The sequence below is a fragment of the Larus michahellis genome, chromosome 7 (genome assembly GCF_964199755.1).
Source record: "Larus michahellis chromosome 7, bLarMic1.1, whole genome shotgun sequence".
In the NCBI taxonomy this organism is placed as follows: domain Eukaryota; kingdom Metazoa; phylum Chordata; class Aves; order Charadriiformes; family Laridae; genus Larus; species Larus michahellis.
In genome coordinates this window covers 9,415,277-9,433,631 of record NC_133902.1, presented here as the reverse complement: position 1 = coordinate 9,433,631, position 18,355 = coordinate 9,415,277, and the positions used below count along the sequence as shown (strand labels likewise).

Genomic DNA, 18,355 nt, shown 5'->3' with positions numbered 1-18,355 from the left:
TCAGTGTAGAGAGCTATGAGAAATAAATACCCTTTTCCGCAGAGTTTGCTGTTCTACACTCAAAGCAAAAGGCAGACAAAATAAGTGGCCTGAAAACCCCAAGAAAAGAATAAGAAAATATAATGAAGGAAAAGTTTTTGTTCTGTTTTGAATTAAGCCTGGGGTTCAGCTATTCCCCTACCATCCCTTGCACCAGGCATCTGAACTATTCCTAGCGCAGTCACAGTCTTGCTGAACAGACAAGATGATTTTAACCTTTCTGGGCAAAAGCTTTGTGCGATATGTGCATTTCCTGCTGAGACAGACATAAATTCCAGGCAGGACAAGCTTGCATATTTTAGGAGCCCTGGGTTTTAACATCACTATCTGCAAACGTAAAAAAAAAAAAAAAAAAATCACACTTTTCCACTCCCTAGGGGTAAACTGTAGGAATGAAACAACATCTCTACGCAATGCGCAAGTACGTTCAAACCAGCACCGCCACTGCCGACGTCCTTCGCTAGCGGTCAGCCGGGGTGGCGCTCCTGCTAATCTCCAAACAAGAGTAAGTCTAGGTGTCTGCTCCTTTACGGCAACCCTCAAGCTACCAACAGACAAGTCTCCGGTTTTGAGCAAGATACTGCATTTTAAGGCACAAACCTTAAACGGCTGGTGGTGTGTGTTCGGGCTAGGACAGCATTTCAAAGCCTGGGGGATTCTGCACTGAAAGGGTGCCCGGAGGTTTCCTCGTTTATTGCGTCTGTCGGGTTGAAAGAACCTGGAGAGCACCTCACCCTGATTCAACACTTCCACAGTGACAAAACCCCAGTGACCACCCGCAGCACCTCTGCCGCTAACGAACGCCTCTCGCAGCTCTACAGGTTTATCCCTGGTCATTTCATTACTTTGGCATTTTCTGATCTTTGGCTCAGAGGCTTTCTTGAGCCTCACCTCCAACTTCCAAGTCAGGATCCCGAAGCGCAGATGCTGAAGCCGCTGGGGAGGAGGAGGGAGGGGAGAAAAACCCCAGGGAGGAACAGTTTCTCCAACTCCTACCCGGACTGCAGCTTGCAAAATGCGATCGATATGATGTATAACTGTGGAAACCCACACACGCGCGCATAAAACAAGAAAGGCGCTGTAAAATGTGTTGGGGCAGGAAAATGAATGATCTCTCTGTCAACTATTTAAAAGCAATCCAGTAATGCGAACAATCAGAAGTGAAGAAAAATCAATACGCTTCTCGTGGTACAGAAATGGAAAACAAGCTGGATTTTACTCCTGCAAAATCCATGCAAACAAAACCCAACAGATTAATCCTGCTTGTCAATAAATGTGGCCGTTCCTCCAGAAACGGAACCACCTCCAGAAGAGCGCGCTCTTTAGACACAACGCCATGTTTATCGACGTCCATTATAAATCCCCACTAGTGTCAGTGGTACACGATTCAGTCTTTACACGGTCATTACGAACAACCGTGTTTTATCCCCGATACATCTGTTTAATAAAAAAAAAATCCACCAGGAAGACCTCAAGCAAAGCAAAGAGAGGGGAAACAGAGCATGCCAAATTCAGCCCAATCTCTGCTTCTCCACCTGACGTGCAGGAAGGGCAGCAGAGGAGAGCAATACTGTCCCTGTTAGAGAAAACAGACAATTAGAGGCATGATTAGAGTGTCCCAAAGTGGCTATTTCTACACTCCAAATCACAGCAGCTCCTGGCTGCAGGTACCAGAGGGGAAATGGCACCAGGAGGTTAAAGGAAGAAATTTCTGTAGCAGCTCAGGAGGTCGGGGGGGTCCTTCCCAGGAAGAGGTTGATGGGAACGGCGTGGGGGGAGTGCAATATGGGAGGGGGGCAATCAAAGGGGAGATGGATGAGCGGACAGAGTGCGATGTGGCAGTACAATTTATCACGCTGCCCAGCACTCTACAGAGCTACATAATTTGTCTCGCGGGTCTCAGTGCCACGCGTGCACAGAAAGACACATCTATTAGTTTCCCTCTCCCAACTTTCCTCTCCTATTGGACATATGAAATATAGCCCGAAACATCACGGAAATTAAAGACCGTGGCAGTGGCTGTAAGACGATGGGAACTGCCAGATGTTTAGTCAGCTCTTGAGCCTTGGCCAAGCCTGTGTTTGTCATTATTGGAAGTACACAACTATTCAATGATCTTCTCTCCGTGTCTTCCAGCGGCAAACACAACGGCCATCTCCACCTGGCATTTGGCTCCTCCGCTCTTCCGAACATCCCCACAGGTGTCACCCGGGAACGCAGAACTCGGGAAACCTGGACATGTAACAGCCCGGGCTGTACTCTAGCTTGGGTACCCAACGCGGACAGTGCACGTGGCAAGGCCTTTAAATGGAACTGGCCACCTCCACCAAGATCAGGAGCAGAGGGGCCGGCGGGGGGGCTGGCAGACACACCATGGTCCCCGTGGCGGCTCCTCAGCCTCCGCTCGGCCCCCGGGGACCGGGATGTCCTCAGCAGCGCTGCAGGTCCGACTGCCGGCGTGAGCTCCTCAGCATGATCCCGTTCTCCAGAACCTCAGCTCTCACTAACAACAACTCAGTCACCGGTTCCTAAAGCGGGAGAAGAAAACTCCCCCAAAAGGCCCATTTTGTTTTCAAAACGCCCTGCAGATGCGCACGGGGCACTCGGATGCAGGCAGAACGCTCTCGCTACAGGCAAAGCACGGCTCCTAAGTGGAAAATTATGATGCTGTGAAAATCTTAACTACAAAAAATACCCAATTTTTCCTGGAAATATGTTCCCTAAATCCATTCTTATGGCAGGACCGCCTTCCCCTCATCACCCTTCCTTTTTGCTGAGCTGCTTACGGGATTAACCTCTAAATCAAACTCTTGAGAAAAAACAAAGTTCATGGGAATCTGTCACCAATCCCCTTCCAAACTTGGGGAGGAAAGGCTTCGCAAAACCGCAAAGGCTTCAGCTCAGTGAATTGTCAGACCACGAAGACAAACGCAAGGGAGCAGGCTCCGAAAGGCTGTTCCCAGAGAACAAACCAGCCCGTAGCGCAGCCCGTGCGACCCCTCTGCTGGGAGCAGACGTCTCCGGGGACCCAGGGGTCTCCTGGGACCCCCCAGGTGAGGTGCAGGCTCGGGGTGTCCCCCGGCAGCGGCTGGGTGGGAGCGCGGGGACCCCACAGCGAGGGGTGACCGCGGGCGGTGGGGACCAGCACCCCCCCCCACCCCCCGCGGGGTGAACACTGAGCCCCTGCAGCCGCCTGCGGGTAACGTGGAGAGCCAGGTCACGCTGGAAGAATTTCAAGCAAGCCTAATCTGTTTCTTCTAATTAGGACAAAAAAATTGTTTGAAATTGTAGCATTTGGTAAAGTTGTAGAGGAAACTTCATTAACGCGATGAAAACAACCCTGCCCTTCGCAGCTCGCTGCACGCCGTGGCTGCTGAACTGTTCCAAATAGCTGCTCTTCCCTTTCGGAGAAGTTGCGATTTTTGAGGTCTCTTGCAGCATCTCCAACGTTTGGGGGGAAAAAGAGAAAGAGAGAAAGATCTTCCCATTTTAGTCAAGCATGCGAGCTCTGAGCTCCTACAACTAAAATGATTTATTTTTATTTTATCTTCAGCATCTACATTCCGTGGTGCGCTTGGATTTTCTTTCTGGAGTTGGGAGGAATGGCAGGCGGCGGCGAAGCCCATCTCTGCCGAGGCGATGCTGCCGCTCCGTGGCTCCCGCGCGGCCGGACCAGCCTCCCCCCACGCATCCCAGGGACTCCGGGGGCTGCGTCCCCTTTCACACAAAGCACTCCATCCTTATCCCCTTTGCAGCACTCCGGCTGTTCGCGTAGTTCAGGTTAGCTTGGAAGAGCTTTTCGTCCTCTCCCTGGGAAGCTGGGGTCCCTGTTAGCTGCACATGGGGTTAGGAAATGAGCCTTCACAGTCGGGGTGGGGGGGGGCAGCTCTCGGCCGCGCAGCGGGGACACCCACGCACCCGCTGCACCATTAACGCAAACGCAGCCACCCAAAGGGCAGCTCCCTCCTCCCCAGCACTAAGAGGAGTTGGAAAGAAGATGGCACGCGTCACCTGTCAGCGTAAAGGACAGTGCTGCACAGGCCAGGCAAATCCTTGGCCACCGGCAGCTTTTCACTCAAGGCACCCTTTCCACACACGGCCTCCGCTCCCCCAAAAACACTTAAATTCGGTTTAATGCAGGAATACAAATCTCTGCTCCCTGTTCCAAGCAGATCAGCTTCTCAGAGCAATTGCTCCAGGCCTCTCAGGATCCGTGGCCCATCACACGCACCTGCTGGTGCCCCTGGTCACGGTAACAGATTGGCTCTCGTTTGCTTTTTGGCCAGCAGTTGCCTTTTCCCAAGCAGGCTGTGAGCTTGCAGAGTCCATCCGCCACCACAGCAAAACACCCATCCTTGGTTACAGCGCGCCAGACGGGCTCTCCGGGCTCTGGTAGGTCTCCTTCAGGCAATCCGAAGTGAAAAGCCGCTCGCACCCACGGGCTGCAGGTGGAGTCAGACACCCCTCGCTATTTGCCAAGAGCTGCGGCGGCCGCCTCAGCCTGTACAGCAATAGCCAGCACAGACACAGGCAAATGCCAGCATATTTGAGATGCAGAGTACAAGTTTCAGAGTCTTTCGGCAAATGTTTTTTGATTTCCCTTCTTCATTCATCCCTTTTTCTTTTTATGGCTCGGCTTCTTTGCTGTCTCCTATCCTCAAGTAGCAAATTGAGATTAGAGAGAAGACATCTGACCAGCTCCTTCTGCCTTCCAAACTAAACACTAAAGGTCTTAAAAGTAGCTCTAAATACATTGTTTTAGGATAGCGCGTGCCAAGGGATAAACTACAGCGGTGCCATTTAAGGCACTTTTGATAATAGAGATCAATTCATGAAAACGCTTTTGCAAACCCTGTGGCTTGTCTCCAGCCGTGGGCAGGGCAGCAGGAATTACTCCTTCACTCCTCCCTCCTGCAAGAGAGGAGAGGGGGAGTATGCACCAAGAGCATCATCTCCATGGAGACAGCAGGGAAGCAGCGGGAGCTTTCCTAGAAAACGTTGGGTTTGGTCCGAACTGGTGCAGAAAATAAAGCGGCTGCAGAAAAACCTTTTCAATTATTCACCTGGAAGAAACAGTGGAAAGCGATGTTTCTAAACTGACGGGCAACCACAGGATCTTCCCTGGACATCTAGATAAGCCACTATCTGCCCAGGGCTGGCTGTGCCATAAGCAATCGAGACCTGAGTCCGTTTTAAAGCAAAGGGCATCCGTCCTTAGGCTAATGGCATCAGCAGAAAGTACCGTGACACGTCCACAAGCGCGCGATTTCCAAACCCACTTTGCTGCCCCCCCCACCTATCCCCACCCCAACGGCATTCTGAAGCAGCAGAGGCCACAGAAACGGCACCACCGTTTCTAGGAATAGAGCCAAAGTCATTAAACTAATAAAGTAACGTAACTGGCATAACAACTGCTTTTTCTGCATACGGCACCAAACTCCGTAACTACTCACCCAAAACTGCCCTGCTTAGTGCCTGTCACGACGCCGCAGTCTTACCGGGGTGGAAACCTCACCTCCGTTATTAAAGCTGAAAAATTCTACAGCTAAGCATAGCTGCCAGCGTGCTCTTGCTATCCAGCAATGTATCCACAGTAATAACGAGAACGTCGCTATTTCTCTCTTTCTCTTGCATTGCTTAAACTACTCATTGTATTGTCATCTCTAATTTTGCTGCAGCTTTCTGCAGAAGGAGCCCTGTCTCATACCTAGAAAGTATAACGCATAGGAAAAGCACTGTTTAAATAAGACAACTGATGCATGGCAAGAGAGACATCAAATTACCACTTAAATGCTGCCTATGCAAACACCCCAGCGGGTGCTGATGAACTGCAGCCACTTCTGCCTCCGTCTTCCTACGCTGAGCTTTCGGGGCTATGACAATTTACATTGGATGCTAATTCATCTGTGGAGCTCAGACATGTTTTTGGTATGTTCTGCGGTAACTTCCATTAGCTCTGTAGTTTGCTCAAAAGCTCTGTGGGTACAGGCTGGAAAAAACCCCGCATTTCCCAGAGCCAGCTGTGCCACTGGCGGGGATGGGACCCCCATGGGAGCACATACTGGACATCTCAGGAATTCCCTCCCAAGCCAGTACAAGTCACCTGGTAAATTAATCCTCTGCAAGAGGCTGAGCTCTTTTTTTTTTGTTGTTGAAGGTGAGAATAACCCTCTGACAAGATGTTATTCAGAGGCAAGCCTGTTTCGTAGAAGCAAGCGGAGGGTTATGCTTTCATTCCTGTGTTCCCAGTGCCACCTGCTGCACAGAAGGGGAAACTTCTGAGTTTCAGGCGCTCCAAGGAACGGAACTGGAAAATTCTTCCCCACCCACGTGGGAACACAGTCACTGCTGAAATTAAATGCTGGAAGATTTACATTTTCAGCAGCTCAACAGCATATTGAGTTGTGTGCTTAAGACACCCACATGTGCCAAAACCTTCTAATTTTACAAAGAAAGTACATCAGCTTCACTTTGTGTTTTCCATAAATTCATGCAGCTTATGGGATGACATGTAACAGATGAGAGAAATAAACACCCATTATAATTTAAAAAATCGAACTGAAGTATGAATCTGGCTATAAATATCCAACCCTCTTGTTAAATGAATGCACAGGACCAGAATTAGAGTATGTGAACAGGGATAGCTGGTTTTCCCCTCTGTGTGGTCCCGAGCCTTTCCCCAGGGAAGAGGTTTGACGTGATGCTAAGTTCCACAAGCCCGACGGCACATCGCCGCCGCACAGCCCTCGCCGGCCGCAACGCACTGCCCGGGCTTGAGGAACGCACACCTCCTCCTCCAACACTCCAGCCAACAGCCTGCACAAACCACAGCTCTAAACATTTGCTGTCAATAATTTTTCCGTATTGTATCCAGAGCTCAGTCTTAAAAACATCCTGTAAATTGGATTTTCTTGTCCCCGGTTCCAAATTTAAATATTAAGACCAAACCTGCTTTTTATTAGCAATTGCCTTGGTTGCTTCTTAAGCCAGACAAAGCCATCCATCAGAGCTGGGTCTGGACCAGTGACCCATCACTGGCAGCGTTCAAAGTCAGGCTGGGGCTCTGAGCAACCTGATGTAGTGACAGACGTCCCTGCCCAGGGCAGGGGGGTTGGGGTAGATGATCTTTAAACGTTCCCTTCCAACTCAAACCATTCTGTGGTTTCGTTCTTCGTTCTACTTTCCAACGGTGGCTAGAAAATCACTTGATAAATTACATTTAGGAGGTTTTCCAATGAGTACTATTCAGCATGCTTATCTGGTACATATAGACTTCCATTAAAAAGCCAGACAAGGTCTTATCAGCTTCCCTAATAGAGGTACCGCGCTGTTCTGCCAGACCCGATAAGCTCTGAAAATGATTTGGAACAGCCTTAACATGTTCAACCACCTTTAATTGGGGTTGGAGCAAGACGGTGCGCTCAGCTCTGGCTCCGCACGTTCATGCAATTCCTTCGCGAAGGCGACTTCAGTAGTCACTCTTGGTTCTGTGGTCTGAGCTTCAAGGAACATGTAAAGACTGAATTTTTCAGCTGAGTTTTTAAGCTATTTACCTATTTGAGGGAGGCTGCTGACAGGAATATTTAGACAATTATCCGCCAAGACAAGTGAGCATCTGTGGAACTAGGAAAATGCACAGGGAGGTGATCACCACCTGGGAGAGGCTGCCAAGGCACAAGGTAAGTTACTCACTGTGTTGCTGATATTTTCACACTTCCTGACTGATTTTCTCAAGTCAAGCCCGAATCACTTGACTCCATGCGACACCTGAACCCTTAGGACACTGCGTAGATGTCACTCCAGACATTGCCAGCAGCCTATTCCTGCTGACACGGTAGTACAGAACAGTAATACTTCACAAAAAGAGCACGAGGAAGCTTGGACAACTACACCGTGTCTTAAAATAGGCCTGTAAAGTGGGAACTCCGAAGTGCATAGGTCTGGCTAACAATTGCTGTAAGTTTACAACACGAGGTACTTCAAAGGCAGTGGCTCATGTACGGTTACATGAAACTGGGCTGCGTAGAGGGCATTGCCGGGTTTGGAGGAGCAGGAGTTTTCCTGGCCGGTGTTAATGATGAGTTGCGCTACAACACCAAGGCAGAGCGGGAACTGAAGGAATTAAAGACTCAAAGCAAACTCCTAAAGCCTTCTGGAGCACAGAACAATCACCTCCAAGGAATAAAACGACTCAAGCCTATAGACAGATGCACGTCCAAAGAAAGTATCTTAATTCAGTAAGTAATCCAGTAATAAACCTCTAGGAGGTAAATGCTGTAATGATTATATATATTTTCCTCTTACGCCTGGATTCATGCTTGATTGGATTCTCCGTAGTTCGTAAGAAAAGGAAAAGCAGCAGAGTTTCAAAGTGCCACTCATCATGCGTATCTGTCTATAGACAGAGCCCAGAAAATTAGGATCCTGATTGGAGCATCTCAAGTTCAAAATTATATGGAATAAGACTGAGCTGTAAAATTGTGTACACAGCATATCATAATTGCAGCTACTGCTGGAATAAATTATGGCGAGTGTCTTAAATATTCTAGGGCTGAACTGAAGAAGGTTCTTCAGCTAAAACTAGAAGAGCTTCCTGTCCAGAAGAGGTAGATCCAAAGGAGAGATCGGCCCGAGCTCAGGGACCTCCTGGGAAAAGGATCTGCAACGGGTGGGTTTGTGTTTCACCCGAGGAAGACGACTCCCAGCAGCTGAGCCCTCTCAAGCCCATTATTTAAGGATTTGGTCAATCTCAGCTATAAAAGTGAACAATTTAGCTCAATTACTATTCTCCAAATCCTCTGAAACCTGGATTTAGGCAGTTGTTTCCATAACACTCACAGTTTGTTTAAATGATAAGAGCGAGTGAAGCAACCCTCACTGAGCAGTCTGTTTTGAGGAGTTTTTCAGGAGCGCCTGCAGAATTACAGTTTCCTTCCCACCCTCTTTTATAGTCCAGATTCATGACACAACTTTCCAAATTCTGGCTGGAATATTCAAACATTAATTCCCAGCTTGCCCATCTGCTAGCTCTAGAAAAGATTTCTGTCCCTTTAAAACGTGCATCTGAAGCGCTTGTTCAAGTGTCAACACTGTCTCACACTGTTTTAATTCTAAAGCTTAATTTTTAAGCCTCTCGAGGTTGATACTGCTCTGTATATGAGGAACTGTCAAGAATTCTGCATCCTGTTTTCACTTGCTGTCTGGATTAATTACAAAGCTGAGTATTTGATGTCCTGTGTGCTACATAAATACGTATCGTTTTTTACAGACCAATAAAAGCTAAATTATGAAGGAAAAAAAAAAAAAAGAAAGTTTTGTTTTTACGGTATACACTCTTGCCACTGAAAATGCAGGAGGAAAACCCAGAACCCCCCCCCAACATGCACTTTTTGCTCAAGCCAGTCACAAGCGCGCCCGGAGCGGGGAGGGCCCCGGCCGCAGCCAGGCTCAGGGCACCGACGGGCCCCGCGGGGGCGCAGTTCCACCCCCCCACCCCCCCCCCGGCCCCGGTTCCAGGGGAGCCCTTGTCCCCGATCCTCGCCACCTCCCGCACGACGAGGTTTTCCAGCGGCCTCCCCCACCCCAGACATCAGTTCTACATCTTTTTCCAGACCCCTTCTCGGCCTCTGACGGTCCCGCACCCCCCGGCTCACCCCGCACCGCCCCCCCCCAACCCCACCCCCCCGGCCCGGGACGGGCCAAAGCGAAACCGAAAGCGGCGCCGCGGGGCCGGGGCAGCCCCGCCATGAGCCGCCGCGGGGGCTCCGCCGCAGCCTGTTGCCTCCTCTGCATCGGTACGTGCCCCGGGGGGTGCGGGACGGGGCGGGGGGGGGCGGCTGCGGGACCCCGGGGCCTTTCGGGAGGGAGGGAGCTGGCGCGTGTTCCCGGCTGGAAGCGTTTCCCGCCGGGAGCGGGCGGTGACCGAGAGGCTGGGAAGGGCTTGGGGCAGCCCCGGGGCTAACGAACCGCCTCGGCGTTGCCGGGAGTGAAGCGGGCCCAAAAGTCGCACGGTTAAGAAGCCGCGCGGGGTTCCGCAGCCGGTCGCGACGGGCTGTGGCGGCGCGTTACGGGCTGGGGACGAGGTGGCTCGGTTTCGGAAGGGGATTTGGTGAGGGTGAGCCCAGCCGCCGTCCAAGAGCGGCACCTTCCACCGGGCAGCGGCGTCCGCTTCCAGCACGGAGGGACTGTGGGCACAGCCGGCGACGTCCCACCGCGTGTCACCGCTCCCTTCCCATGTAGTCAATGGGTGCATCTCCCCAGTCTGCCGTCCAGTAAGGTTTCACCTCCTCTCCTCTATTCCCCAGCTAACTTAACAGCCCCTCCACGGCACAACGGTAGGGTTTCCTCACTCCAGCAGGTTCCCCATCCCTAAGCGCCTGTCCTGCTTCCGCCAGTTGCAGAAAGTCTTGTTAAGCAAAAAATCACCGCGGTTACGGAGAGCCCCGCTGCAGGGCGGAATAAGTCAATGTTCACACATCTCTATTCCTGCTGCTTCAAACAGCTCTCCCCAAGAAACCCACAGTAATTAAGAACACCTAAAATCAACGGTCTTAGTAACAGGCCTTGTACCATTATCATCCAGGCTGTACTGCGCCTCTACTCTTGAATTCCGTGGAAAAAATGCTGCCCTTACAGCAACGGGATTGACAATGCATTTTCTGTAATTAGGAAGTATTTTGCAGTTTCAAATGACTTTTGCTGTGCCGTACCGAGGAGAAAAGTAACCTCTGCACCAAAAGTAGCGCTGCATTTCAGAGCCCTCCCTACCAGCTGTCCAGATGGGACAAGGTCTGGCTCTGGAACTCGCTAACACTCATCTCTGACCACTTGCCCCAGCCTGAGGAGCTGTGTCACCCCGGTCCCTAATTCTCCCCACCACCCTGTGGGGAGGGTCTGTGGCTGGGCTTCCCCAGCTGGTGCTCCCCGAGCTCCTGGGAGCAGCAGGGGCAAAGGGCAGGGTGTTGCTGGCTGCGCAGCTCCTTCAGAGCACCCCGGCACCCGGAGACCCCCACCCAGATAAAAATGCTTCACCCATTCAGCAGATTTCCCTGCAGTGCTCTTCACAGCATTATTCTTCCCTTTCGACTCTTGGAAGAAACGTTATTTTAAAATAATAGTCATTAAAAAGTTATATTTTTATGAAAGGAAGATTGGGTATGAAGTTTAAATTTTTTTTATAAAAGCGTTCCCCGACATAACCGGCCTGCTGTGAGCTAAATGCATGCATTGCACACGTAGGGTACTGGCTACACAGTTTTTCTGCTGTTAGCAGGCTTCATTTCGTTACTCTTTCAAGATCAGCCATGACATTTTAAAAATATCTTATGTATGCGTGGCCATGTCTTTTAGGACTCGTGGGGAACCTAAATGGAATCGCTACAGCGGGCCCAGGTTTCAGCAGGCAGCTTCCCTGCGTGTTTGAGACAAGCAAGTTCATTCCCTTGTCAAAAGAGACCGAGATCATCAGGCTCAACGTGCGGCTCCTGCTGAGCGGGACGGGATCAAAAGGTGGCCAAAGGCCTCAGCCAGAAAACCTTCCTCCAGACAAAATCCCCTCATTTATTGTGCAAGGTGAGGTATTTGCTGAAGCCAAGTGAGCAGGTCGCGCTCCTTGTCAACGCGAGGGGTCACGGACAGCATCCTGCGCAAGGTGCGACAGCTCTCCCGGCTGGCAGGGCAGCTGCCACGCTGCTGGAGCCGAGCGCTGAGGAAGAGCAGAGGTGCCCCCTCCCCTTTTTGTGGGGCCCGGGGGCAGGCTCCGGTTTGATGCCCGACCTGAGGCGACGCTAATTGCATCCACAGTGGGAAAAGAACCTGCAATGCTCTGAAAGATTCAGAGGAGACTTTTTTTTTTTACCCAAGATTCACTGTGTTTTGGGTACTAAAAATACAAAAAAAAAAACACCAACCACCTAGCATTTCAAAGCTCAGTGCCTGGCTCGATCTCACATTCCTGTGAGGACTTGTCCTTGGATCACCTTGTGAGAGCCTGGTTTCGGGTGACACACAGCTTGCCCCGACTACACACCGAATAAAACGGGAGTCGGGCGTCCCCTCCTCCAGGGGAAGCCCCCGGACCCTCTGCGCTGGGTCAGGGGGATGCTACACCCTGCGGGGGTGGGACGGAGGGTCAGGGTTAGCTCCTGGAGGAGCTGTTAACTGGTGGTGAGACCGACCACCTGCAGAGCGAGGTCGGGCTGTGCCAGGAGCTGCGCGTAGAGGCGGGCTGGGTTTGCCGCACGTTCAGATGGGCTGGGATCAAAACAAGCCCTTACTTGCTTTTTCCCTTAGAGTCCTCAGCAGATATTCTTCCGTACGCCAATGAGGATATCGAGATGCTTGACTGTAGGATCAGCCCTTACTATACAGTGGGCACCCAGATCGTCTGGCCTGGGAGGGACATCAGAGCCAGCAGTTCCGACGCCTGGTTCACGTGCACCATAACACACACAGCGGGGAAATACACCACTACGGCCTTCCTTGTGCAGGAGCGGAAAGAAGAAGAGGACCCAAATCCTGGACAGCTTCTCCCAGGCATTGGAGAGCAACTGCATGTTTCAGGTAACAGAAAAAGCACCATTCCCCTCGGGACTTTTGTGCACTCAAAGCGTGGGAGGGACGCGGAGCCGGCCAGGGCATTGCAGCCATCCCAGGAGTTCACTGGTGAACAGCCACCACTGCGGCGTTTCAGCTGCATCCCAAACTCCAGACCTGAGACCTTTTCAGAAGGATGATTACGTAGATAAAACCTACATTTTCCTCCCCATCTACGCTAGGGTGTTACAAAGTCATACCCTGGTTTTACACATTGCAACATCTCCATGTTGTCATCTCCGTGTCACTTCCCCATACTAAGCTTCTGGACTTCTGGGATTATGCACCCCAGCCTATTTTTAAAAGCATCCCGAGTTTACAAATAGCTTTACAGATAGCTTTTTAACATACTGTAAGACAAAATGCTTTTATTAAAAAGCATATGTTCCCCCCGTGTTGAGGATTATGCACACGTTGCAGAAGTTAATAACTTCAAAACAGCTTCTCAAAAGTGTAATTGTTTCCTGTTTATATACTTCCATACCATCATGGCTAGAAGCCCTGACAGCAAATACTTAAATCACCAAAGCTTTAACATAGCCATACCCATTAAGCCTTATCTTAGTTTTTCAGCAGACTGGGCGCTCGGTGTTTGCACAGAGAGCAAACTGCTGTGTGAGACTGTTAGGGGCAGGGAGGAGTTTCGGGTGAAGAAACCGAAAGGAGCTGGTGAGCTGGCATGTGCAGAAGGGCTGAAGGTGCCCTGCCAGTCCGGGTCAGAACAAGAGCACAGGGCTCTCCTTCCCACCTCCAGACCACAAACTTGCGTTGCTTAAACACCATTCCCCAGGACCTGGTGTTATCTGGTCAAGAGACGCACAGCTGCGGTCTTTAGAACCAGCAGGATGAAGCCCCTGAGGTGGAGCAGCCTGGGATGTGGTGGCTGGGCCATGGCAGCAGGGAAGCTCCAGGCACAGACCCATGGCCCCAGCCCCTGGCAGGGCTCTGGCAGCCTCAGCAGCACCCGGCATCACTGCAGGAGCTGCAGAGCCCATCACCAGCACCTACAAAGCCCCACCTGCACACCGAGCTTCGCCGGTCTTCCCACTCCCCTTGGCCCACATCAGCCTTTCCCCCATCCCTTGTTAAAAAAAAATAGATAGATTTAAATGGGTTGCTTACCACATCAGGAGCACTTTACTGAGGCTATAGAGCCTCACTACATCCAGGCAGGTAAAACACAGCAGAACCTCAGCCAGGGGAAGGACAGCCTCACAGGACCCTCTTGCAGGCAGCTGCCTAACCCTACTGCTGCCACCCAGCTGCTTTTTATTGCCCCCCCGCCCCCGCAGGTTAATTAGCCATTAACCTGGCCATTGGCTGGCTGGGTTAATCAGCTCGATTCTATTTGCCACCCCAAAGTGTCGGGATGCTCTTCGGCACTTCCCAGTGCCGGGGTCACACCTGGTCACTTGTGCACCTTCCCTGGCGGCTTTTAGGTTTGAAGTGGCTCCCGAAGCAACAGGTCAGGGTGGTTGGGAAAGAACCGCTGCTTCGTTACCGCGTCCCTCGCAGCAAGGGTTACGGAGGAGCCACCGCAGCTCTTATTCTGCACGTAAAATAAGGCCAGAACAAAGTGTAACGCGGCAGCGGCTCAGGGACAGAGGAAGAGAGTTATAAACATGCCTTTGGAGCAGCGTTAGACTGTGCCTTCCCGACTAACAGGGGTTAACAGGGACTGGCACCGGGGGGGCCGGGCGGGCTGGGGCTGCAGTACAGCGTCGGGGCACTAGATGGCAACTGGTCCTCACTGGTGCCGCCCCAGTCCCCGCGGCAGCCCCCAGCCCCTCCCCGTGTCCCCCCAGCCCTCGCCCTGTCTCCCCCACCCCTCCCCGTGTCCCCCCAACACCCCACCGTGTCCCCCCAGCCCCTCGCCCTGTCCCCCCAGCCCCTTCTGGTGTCTCCCCAACACCCCACCCTGTCCCCCCAGCCCCTCCTGGTGTCTCCCCCACCCCTCACCCTCTGCCCCCTATCGCCCCTAGCCCCTTGCCCCCAGCCTCTCCCCATGTCCCCCCAGCCCCTTGCTGTGTCCCACCGTGTCTCCCCAGCCCCTCACGCCCAGACCCTCACCGTGTCTCCCCAGCCCCTCGCCGTGTCCCACCGTGTCTCCCCAGCCCCTCACGCCCAGTCCCTCACCGTGTCTCCCCCCAGCCCCTCGCTGTGTCTCCCCAGCCCCTTGCCATGTCCCACCGTGTCCCCCCACCCCTCACCCTGTCTCCCAGCCCCTCACCCCAGCCCCTCGCTGTGTCTCCCCAGCCCCTTGCCGTGTCCCACCGTGTCCCCCCAACCCCTCACCCTGTCTCCCCCAGCCCCACTGCTGGTGCACAGCTCGCCCGCCCTCCGCCGCTCCGGGCTGGCCCAGGACGTCTGGCTGCACTGCGCCTTCTCCACCGCACACCGGGCAGAGGCCACCGTCCAGTGGGTGCTGCAGCAGAAAGGGGGGCACCGAAAGCGCCTGATGGCTTACAGCGGGTCCAGCAAGCGGGTGGAAGGCCTGGCTGGGCGAGCTGAGATGGTCCTGGAGGAAATCCCCAAAGGAAACGCCTCCCTGTTGCTGAGAAATACAGAAGTGAGAGATGAAGGAACCTACTCATGCTCGGTATCAGTGGCCTCGCTCACTGCGGAACAGGCGATCCAGCTGCAAATAGAAGGTAACAGCATGGGCTTGGGCGTTTATTGTTTTTAAGACTGACGGGAAGTCCTCAGACACAAGGCGTGTAAAACCATATTTGGTTTTGTTTAATGATGGAGGCAGACTTTATGAGTTCAGAGACTTAGCAGCATAATAAATTTTCGCTCACCAGAAAAACCCACAGTGACCGTCAACGTTAACTCCCTGTCGCTGGTGGAAGGAGAGCAGCACAAGCTGGTCTGCAATATCAGGCACTACTACCCACACGACATCCAGGTCCAGTGGCTCCGGGAGCCGAAGGACTCCTGGAAGGTCCCCGATGTCGTGAAGAACGTTCTCTCCAGCAGCCACCGGCAGAGCAGCAATGGCACCTACAGCTCCTCCAGATACTTCCTGCTCACGGCGTCCCTGAGGGACAATGGCCATCGGTACACGTGCCGGGTAGACCACCCGAGCCTGCGGTCCCCCATCAGGAGAAGCGTGACTGTGGAGGTGAGAGGTATGCTGCTCGCCTGGGGACGTTGTCCCCGCACACCGGACCCCTGGCATTGCCTGGGGGGGGAACTTTCTACTGATCTGTCCCCTTTCAGCCAGTTCCCAGCCAGTTCTGGCCCATAATTAACAGTCTTTTTGATAAGCGAGAGCTGGGTGTCTTTTGAAGCATCTCCCAGGTGCCCTTGGCAAAACAGAGAACTCCCTCAAACAGCTTTGAAATGTGAGGTGGTCCTTTTTTTGTCTTGGGCAACATGAGAGAGAAACTGCAGTGAGGATAGAATGGGGACGTCATTTCAGACCAAATGTGAGTGGAAACCTCATGCCAGGGTATTTGGGGTAAATCTGAATTTGGCCTTTCATTCAGTGGGACCAGTGGACTCCAGTGAAAGTCCTGCAGCCTGACTGCGGTCGCAGGCCACTGCCTGCCCACTGGGACGCGTTCTCCCCCCGATCCCTGCAGTTGCCCTGTGGGAGCTGCTGCTCGCATCCCTGTCCCTGTCCCCATCCCCTGTGCGCGATGGCAGCGTGGCCGGGGCCGGGCACCACAGCCGTTGTGTGTCTCTGCCATTGGCCTTTCTTTTGTTCACGGGCAGAAGCCACCTCCTCCGCCTGGCTGCTGCTGCTGCTCCTTGGCCTGGCCGTGAGCCTCCTGGGCGCCCTTTGGTACCATCACAGAGGTAAGACGACCTCCAGGCTACCAAACTCGGGCTGTGGGGAGGGGAGGACGCTGCTGCGCTAGCTGTCCCCGCGGTGGGTGGCCATGGCTCTCCTCAGGGAGGTGGAAGCCGTGCTTCATCCTTCTTTTACTCACAATCTCTTTTTTTTCCCTTTTCCCCTGCCCTAGTGAGGAGCACTGCTAAGGTAGGTGTGGGTTTTGCTGTCCGTTTTCTACCCAAAACACATTTGGTGCTTTCCATCCGACTCTTTGCTAATTCATCGCTGTTTTACCCCCCCAGACCAAACCTTACTAGAGACGGGACCTCCGGTGCCTGCCAGGTGAGCAGAGCTGCTCCGAAGAGCGCACAAAAGATGCTGGGTGCCGAATCTGGAAGGGGGAGGGTGGGAAACGGCAGCGGGAAAGGCTGCTGTCTGCCGGGGACACGTGGGCAGCGCCAGCCGGACGCTGCCAGAAGCGATGGCGGCGGGCAGCATGCTGCCTGCGGGACGCACGCTACGGGGACTCCGCACCTTGCCAAAGCTGTGGCACTCCTGCAAGGCATCCCGGAGCAAAGGGCAGCAGGACACTTGGGACAACGTTTTTTTTCTGGAGTCTGTGTTACCACAGCAGTAGGACGGGGGCTCTCAGATGTGCTAGGCACGTACAGCAGGGAAGAGAAGGCAGTAAAACCGAGACAGCATTCAGTACCGTGCATTGCAGGGCAAGATGCGCACTTGGCCTGCATCCTTATGCCATCCATTGTTGTGCAGTCTTTTCTTCTTCTGAAACTTCTTTTCCTTTGGTAATTATTGCCCCCAGGTTGAGCACATAAAGCTGTCATGAGCATATCCCAAGAGCAATCAGTGGAGGTAGCCAGCAAAGGACCTCTTTGTACCAGGCACGGCATGTCGTCCTTGGCCAAAAATAGGCTAAGAGTGGGAGGAAAGAACCCATATCCCTGTCTGACATGTGGAAAATGTCAAAGGTTGCTCAGTGTCGGGGTAGGCTCCGCTCCTCTCCTGATTTCGGAGGACGGGGGATGCTCAGAGCTCTCCTGTAACTGCTGGCTGTGTGCTCCGAAGGTGGAGAGCTGCTTCCTCCATGGCTGGTGTGGCTGGTCCAGACCACCCCAGATGGCTCACCCAAAGTCTTTTGTTCTCCCGATTTATGAAGGCCAGTCTGGCACTTCACTGATGACCTGGAAAGTCATGGAAATTGCTCAGTTGCCATATATTTAAATTCTGGCAGGAAGCAACCACAAACCCAGCCAGTCCGGTTGGATCTTTTGGAAGAGCCGAATTGCCTGAGCAGTGTACGTTTCCATCTTTTTTTCCGATAACATGCTTGGATTTTAGAATATTTTCTTATCAAAAACGAGCCCCAGTTGGCTAATTTTGACAAAGGGATACAATTCTCAGATATAGTGAAGTTCCTGGCAAGAGCATTTGTTTTCTTTGAAACAGAAGTCCATGCAGAGGAAGAAGGCCTTGGCACGGGAAAGGATACAGCCTGGCTCGGGTGTTGTCACAGGGTGAGGGGAGAAAAGAGCTGACCAATGAAGGGGAAAAAAAAGTGATAAAAAGACGGATGTGTTTATTCTGATTCAACAAAAAAAAAAAAAAAAAAAAGCATGGGTGAAGAATTCAAGAGAGGATAAATATCTCCAGCAGATTGCCAAAACCCCTACAGCTTACTTGCCTACCAAATGCCAGTAGCGGTCAGTCCCCGGCCGTGCGTGTGCGGGGCAGGACGGATGAGTTGCCCGTTGCCAGCCCTCGGAAGCACTCGCTGCTGCTTCAGTTCTGCTGTTCTCCTTGCGACTCCGGAGCCTGGCCACGGCCGGCGAAAGAAGCAGCTTCATCTTGGGCTGGGCTCGCTTTGTTTCAGCCAGAGACGGGATTTGGCAACACAAAGGTTCAGCGCTGGCTCATCATCCT

General features: G+C 52.6%; 1 protein-coding gene across 4 annotated transcripts; it reads left to right on the top strand.

The window, feature by feature from the left end:
- Positions 1-9,310: 9,310 nt before the first annotated feature.
- Positions 9,311-18,069, top strand: LOC141746065 (uncharacterized). 4 transcript variants are annotated; one of them, XM_074593807.1, is made up of 9 exons: positions 9,311-9,833; positions 11,389-11,610; positions 12,331-12,600; positions 14,943-15,284; positions 15,438-15,764; positions 16,354-16,437; positions 16,605-16,621; positions 16,717-16,756; positions 17,882-18,069. In XM_074593807.1, the coding sequence occupies exons 1-8, from the start codon at positions 9,326-9,328 to the stop codon at positions 16,729-16,731; spliced, it is 1,785 nt and encodes a 594-aa protein (XP_074449908.1). In that variant the 5' UTR covers positions 9,311-9,325; the 3' UTR covers positions 16,732-16,756; positions 17,882-18,069. The 4 variants fall into 4 exon arrangements, with proteins under 4 accessions (XP_074449908.1, XP_074449909.1, XP_074449906.1 ...); XM_074593808.1 differs by having other exon boundaries at positions 17,238-18,069; XM_074593805.1 differs by lacking the exon at positions 16,605-16,621 and having other exon boundaries at positions 16,354-16,453.
- The last annotated feature ends 286 nt before the right edge of the window (positions 18,070-18,355 follow it).

Coding starts and splice junctions, on each gene's coding strand:
- LOC141746065 (XM_074593805.1), top strand. CDS start 9,326: ATGAAGGAAAAAAAAAAAAAAGAAAGTTTTGTTTTTACGGTATACACT. Junction 9,834..11,388: donor CTGTTGCCTCCTCTGCATCG/GTACGTGCCCCG, acceptor CATGTCTTTTAG/GACTCGTGGGGAACCTAAAT. Junction 16,757..17,881: donor GGACCTCCGGTGCCTGCCAG/GTGAGCAGAGCT, acceptor TCTTTGAAACAG/AAGTCCATGCAGAGGAAGAA.